Source organism: Nannospalax galili, unplaced genomic scaffold, assembly GCF_000622305.1.
Source record: "Nannospalax galili isolate Female #2095 unplaced genomic scaffold, S.galili_v1.0 scaffold301, whole genome shotgun sequence".
Taxonomy (NCBI): domain Eukaryota; kingdom Metazoa; phylum Chordata; class Mammalia; order Rodentia; family Spalacidae; genus Nannospalax; species Nannospalax galili.
In genome coordinates this window covers 120,715-126,099 of record NW_008345517.1, presented here as the reverse complement: position 1 = coordinate 126,099, position 5,385 = coordinate 120,715, and the positions used below count along the sequence as shown (strand labels likewise).

General features: G+C 40.0%; 1 protein-coding gene across 1 annotated transcript in view; it reads left to right on the top strand.

Moving 5' to 3' along the window:
* The window catches only part of LOC103740954 (laminin subunit alpha-1-like), a 70,344-nt gene that overhangs the window by 38,884 nt on the left and 26,075 nt on the right, over positions 1–5,385 (top strand). The window contains 3 exon segments of the mRNA XM_029567622.1: positions 1,131–1,266; positions 2,447–2,540; positions 3,923–4,039. Of these exon segments, the coding sequence (XP_029423482.1) occupies positions 1,131–1,266; positions 2,447–2,540; positions 3,923–4,039 (347 nt within the window).

Here is a 5,385-nt window from a genome sequence, read left to right as displayed (position 1 = left end):
TATTTTTATTTCTGTTACAAGGTTGGGTGAAAAAAAAAAGAGCCCAAGCACAGTGGGAACATGTGTGTTTTTGTGTGGAGGAGAGCATTTTGTAAAAAGGAAAAGACTCTCCCCATTAAGAAACACAACCAGGAATGATTAGGTCACACCACAAAAGCAATTAGAAATGTCTTGCTAGACCATTTCATAAGTTATGTGCTGAACCAAGTGCTGCTGCCTACATGTATGATTACAGTCATAACAGAACATGGAGTTAGATTTGCAGCTTCTCAGCTATTCTTCTTCCATCATTCCTAACAGAGAAGCTATTTGAACTCCATCCATATATATTTTAAATTTATTACTTAGTATAAGAGTAGTAAAAACAATTTGAGTATGATAGAGTTAAATAACATTTTTATTTATAAATCATTAAATTGTGCCAATCAAATAGTAACAGACAGTAACTGCTGATATCTCTGGTGGGAATTTCCCAACTCAGTAACATTGGAGAGAAAATGAAGTGAGTTTCCCAGCAGGCAAAGTTGTACCTACCAGTCCTCACAATTTCTTATCTAGACAGAGCTGATGAAATGTCACTGTTGCCAGTTGACAAATTCCTAAGTGATGTGCCCACTTGTTGGAATGAAGTTGAGCCAATCGATTTATTATCTGATCCTCCTGCAGAATCTCCAGTGAATTTCATCAAATTGGAGTGTGCCACCTGAGGGGTGACACCCAGCATCCCTGCAGGACTGGAGTGTGTGTAATTAACAAGCTGGTTGCAGGAAAGATTATAAACAATGCAGGGACACCCCAACACAGGAAGGGGGCCTAAACAGATCAAGGGTGGTAAAGGACAGATGGTGGAAATTGATGGGATGGTTCTCTCAGGGAACTAGACATCGCCTGTTCTTCTGATGTTAATTAAAAGCAGTTCTGAGTGTTGCCACAGCAGAGAGCTGCTGCTTCTCAGAAATCACGTCTGTGTGTAGAGGGGAACATTCTGGTTGTTAGTCCTTGTCCCTTTTTTAGGGAGACAGAAACTAAGAGGCTTTCAGGAATAGTGGGCACTTAGAATTTTCAAAATGACCCCACCAAATTTGATATATATATTTTTACTAGTATCTCTAAATGTGCTGGTTTGATAGCAGCCTTGAAAATGTCAGAAATGTGTCTCTAAATGCAACCAGTGTGACCCACGTCCACGCCAACGTCCAGACCCTGATTGAAGAGTCAGAGAAACTGGCCACTGATGCTCAGAGCACCATAAATAGGATGAGCTTGGTAAGCAGTGCCCAGGGCTTCCATGTCCACTCCTCTTCTGCACACCATGCTTCTTCTGGAAGGTGCTTGAGCTTGCACTCAGTGGCTCACATATATGTTCATCTGTTTCCTTTTCTGGTAGCATCTGTGGGTTTTTTTCATCACATTATATACCCTTTACTTTTAATTTTTTTTTTTTTTGGTTTTTTGGTTTGTGTTTTTTTCTGAGACAGGGTCTCCCTGTAGCCCCAGCTGTCCTGGAACTCACTATGTAGACTAGGCTGGCCTTGAACTCACAGAGATCCGCCTGCCTCTGCCTCCGGAGTGCTGGGACTAAAGGCATGTGCCACCATGCCCTGCCTACTTTTAAATGTTTTTAGGAGAACAGGGTCTCGATACGAGGCATAGGTTGACTTGATTTCCTGGGTCCAAATGATCTTTCTGCTTTAGCCTCCTGAGTAGCCAGAACTATAGACGCATACCATTGTCTTTAGCTCAGTCTAATCTTTTAGTCATAAATGCTTCTTCATGAAGATTAATAACATAAGGAAGACTTAAAATTTCTTTTGAGGAAAAAATGGCGATGCTGAGGCTGGAGAGATGGCTCAGCAGTTAAAAAAGCACTGGCTGCTCTTGCAGAGGACCAGGGTTGGGTTCTCAGCAACCACATGGTGGCTCATCCTAGTCTGTAACTAAAGCTCCAGGGGATCTGATTCCCTCTCTGAACTCCACAGGCATTGTGTACACGTGGTATACTTACATACACACAGGCAAAACATTCATATGCATAAAATAAAAATATTTTTTTAATGACAATGCTCCAGGCGTGGTAGCACAGGTCTTTAGTCCAAGCACTTGGGAGGCAGAGGCAAGCAGATCTCTGTGAGATCAAGGCCAGCCTGGTCTACATAATGAGTTCCAGGCCAGTTGGGGCTACAGCAATAACAAAGAAACAAACAAAATGACAGTGCTATCTGATATCTACTTAAGACATCGCTCTTTACTCAGGGTGAGAAGCTTTGTAAGAGCTGGCTTCCTTCTTTCCATACTTAAAAGTGTCTTGGTCTTCTCGCTTCTCAGACATAGTGAATTGCCCCTCCAGCTCTGTGGTTCACTGGTTATTTGGCAGTTGGGTGGCGGCTCTTCTGGTAAATCTGCTTTCTTCCTGTAGTCGCCCTATGTAAGTAGTTCTGTTTTTTAGATCTCAGAATCCCTAGTTTCTCGAGGGAAAGCAGTTCTGCAGCACAGTTCCAGATTTCTAAAGGAAAACAGTGGCGTCAGGAAAAAACAGCAAGGTCAGTTAGCAGCCGGATGAGCAGAGTAAGAGGAAGCATGTCTCTGAACATCCTTAAAGAACTTTTTTCCTGGAGCAATTTGAGCTTCCCATGTTTTTTTCTCTCCTTAATATTGTAATTTCCTATCACCTGAACATTACGTGATTTTGAATCTAATTCTACTGTAATCACTTGCTTGAAGGTGCATGCATCTTTATCATTAAGCCTTCCTAGTTATTAGATTTTACACTCATTGCTTGAGTCCAGGGTCTCTCTAGTTCTTCTGGGGTGTGTGGGGTTTCCTTTGAAGACAGCGTTCCTTGGTTTCTGTATTTCCCACATCCTAAAAGAAATAGGTTATGTCTGATACTTTCTGTCCCTTTCATTTGACGAGTACCATGTTAGACTTCTGCTGGGCTATCACTGAAAAATAACTAGATTAAATCATAAATTATGGATCATCTTTTCAATAAATACCTATACTGTATAAGAGTTCCTGCAAGCAACTGCTTGGCACATGTAAGAGCTATCCAATAAGTGTAATGCAAAATGGCAAGAATCTGTTTTGTAAGAGAAAGTTTGCGGGCATGAAATGTTTTATAATGTACAGCATGCTTCTTATGTTGACCAGACTATTTCCAGGGGTAATGCTGGATGCTCCTATTGCTGTCTGAACCCGGGCTTGACTCTGCATTTTTGCTTCTCTGTGAATGACACAGCGCAGAAATTCCATTGTCATGTTAGAGCATCCCAATGTGTATCACCAACTTCCCAATGCATATCACCAACTCAATCATAATACTGGTGGGCTTTGCCTTCAGTTTGCACAAATAAAGGAACATGTAGACTGTGAAGATGTGAAATTCTTGGCAACTAAAATGTCATGTTTTAACCACATGTTCAAAATCCTAAATGTGGTTTTGTATTCTGGACAAAAACTAGTTTGAATAGCATGAATAGAAGTTAAAAAGGTGGTTTAATGGAATAGAAAAGGGCTGGGGCTTGGCAGGTTGGGGACTATGAAGAAGATCTGAGAGAGGGGCCCACATTCAGGGTTTGCTAGCCTAGGGGAGAAAGGTGGTCAAGTTCCAGGTATGAGTAGAAAAGTCTAGAGCGCAGGTTAAAAATGTCTTCAACTTTGAGCTTTAATAAAATCAGGCATAAAATTCAAGAAGTTGTATAGTGGAAAAGACAGTAGCAATGTAGAAAAAAATATCAAGCAAGGCAAAACCCATCCTAATGTCCATAATAATAAATAGTGGTACGTCTTGCCGGAGGAACTTTCAGCATTGTGTCTGTAGAAAACTGTCGATTCTGTGGATGGTTAGGAATTGACAACGCTGTTGCCTAGGCAACATTTTAGCAGGCTAACCTAAAATGGAACCTTTTTTCCCTTTACATAGGTATTACATTGAAGCTGAATGAGTTGAATAATTTGACAAGGAGATTTCAAGAGAATGTGGATAACATTACTCAGCAGACCAATGACTCCCTCTTGATAATTAGAGCAATTCCTGAAGGTCAGTAGAAAAGAGTTTCTCAGTCTGATTAGTGAGTTCTCATTATAAAAGCATTACACAGTAGCATGAGGAAGTCCTGCCTGTGTCTCAATAGGAGCTCTGGCTCAAAACAAGCCAAGATTGCTTGTTTCAACTTGCAAAGGAATGTGAATTAGAAGTGAAGGTCTCAGAACTTTTTACAGTAACAGCATCAAAATGCTACAGTTTCACTCAAGAGACTTAGAAACTTTCTGCTATCATCTTAATTGGTTGCTTTCAGAGGGCTTGACATCACTTAGAGAAGGACCATTCAAAGAGATCAAGGAGTAAGAAAGTGGAATGTGCTTTACCTGCCTTTGGAGAGAATGCCAGTTTCATTATAAACATGGCAATTTTTTTGCTTGGTGTTCTTCCTCCCTAAGGCAGTAAAGCATTGTAAAATAGGCCTGTTGATCACTTAATATTGATGGCTTGTAAAATGTTCATTAACATTTTAAATAAGTTCTTGAGTCATAACAAGTGAATTGTGCTGAAGTGCCCTCTGTGTATTATCTCAGACTTCCTGTTCTAAGTCTCACTTTATACTTGAGGTGCTCCAGAGTCCTGTCTGCTCAGCTCCCTTGTAAGCAAGAAACTTACCAAGGGGAGCAGGGTTCTGGGTGGACACATTGGGCTTCCTTTTTATCAGAGTCAGTAGGAAATTTTCTCATCTAGAAATTTATTTTTCCTTTTCTGTTTTTTCCCCAGTGAAATATATTGTCCTTAATATATTTTGATGAAATACTTAACTTTTTATTGGGAACAAATTCATATTTACAGAAAAGTTGAAAGAGCAGTGAAGAGTACCTGTATAGTTTTTTCATTATTTTTATCCAGGGTGTCATCACATACCTTGACTGGCCTCAAACCCATGATCATACTGTCTGTGCTACCCAGTGCTAGAATGACAGGCATGTACCACCATACTAGGCTTGATTCCAATATATGTTTGTGCAGCTTCTTCTAGAATTAATACTTTGATCTGTGAAATTACACATTTTAAAATGGATTGCAATGTTTTCATTGCCATGGAAACATCCTCACTCAGATATCTTGAATAATAAATTCCTCTTTATCTTCCTGGCCGTGTGCTCACTGTGTTCCCATCATTTCTACATACAAGTAAATACCACTTTGTCCAGTCTAGGCCACTTCCCTCTTAACCACCAACTTAAGTTCTACAACCTTCTTATCCAGACATGAAATGATGTAGATGAGGAATGTGTTTTTTAAATATTTTATTTATTATTTTTATTTTATGTGTATCAGTGCATTGCCTGCATGTATGTAAGTACACCCTGTTGAGGCCAGAAGAGGGTATTTGAGTT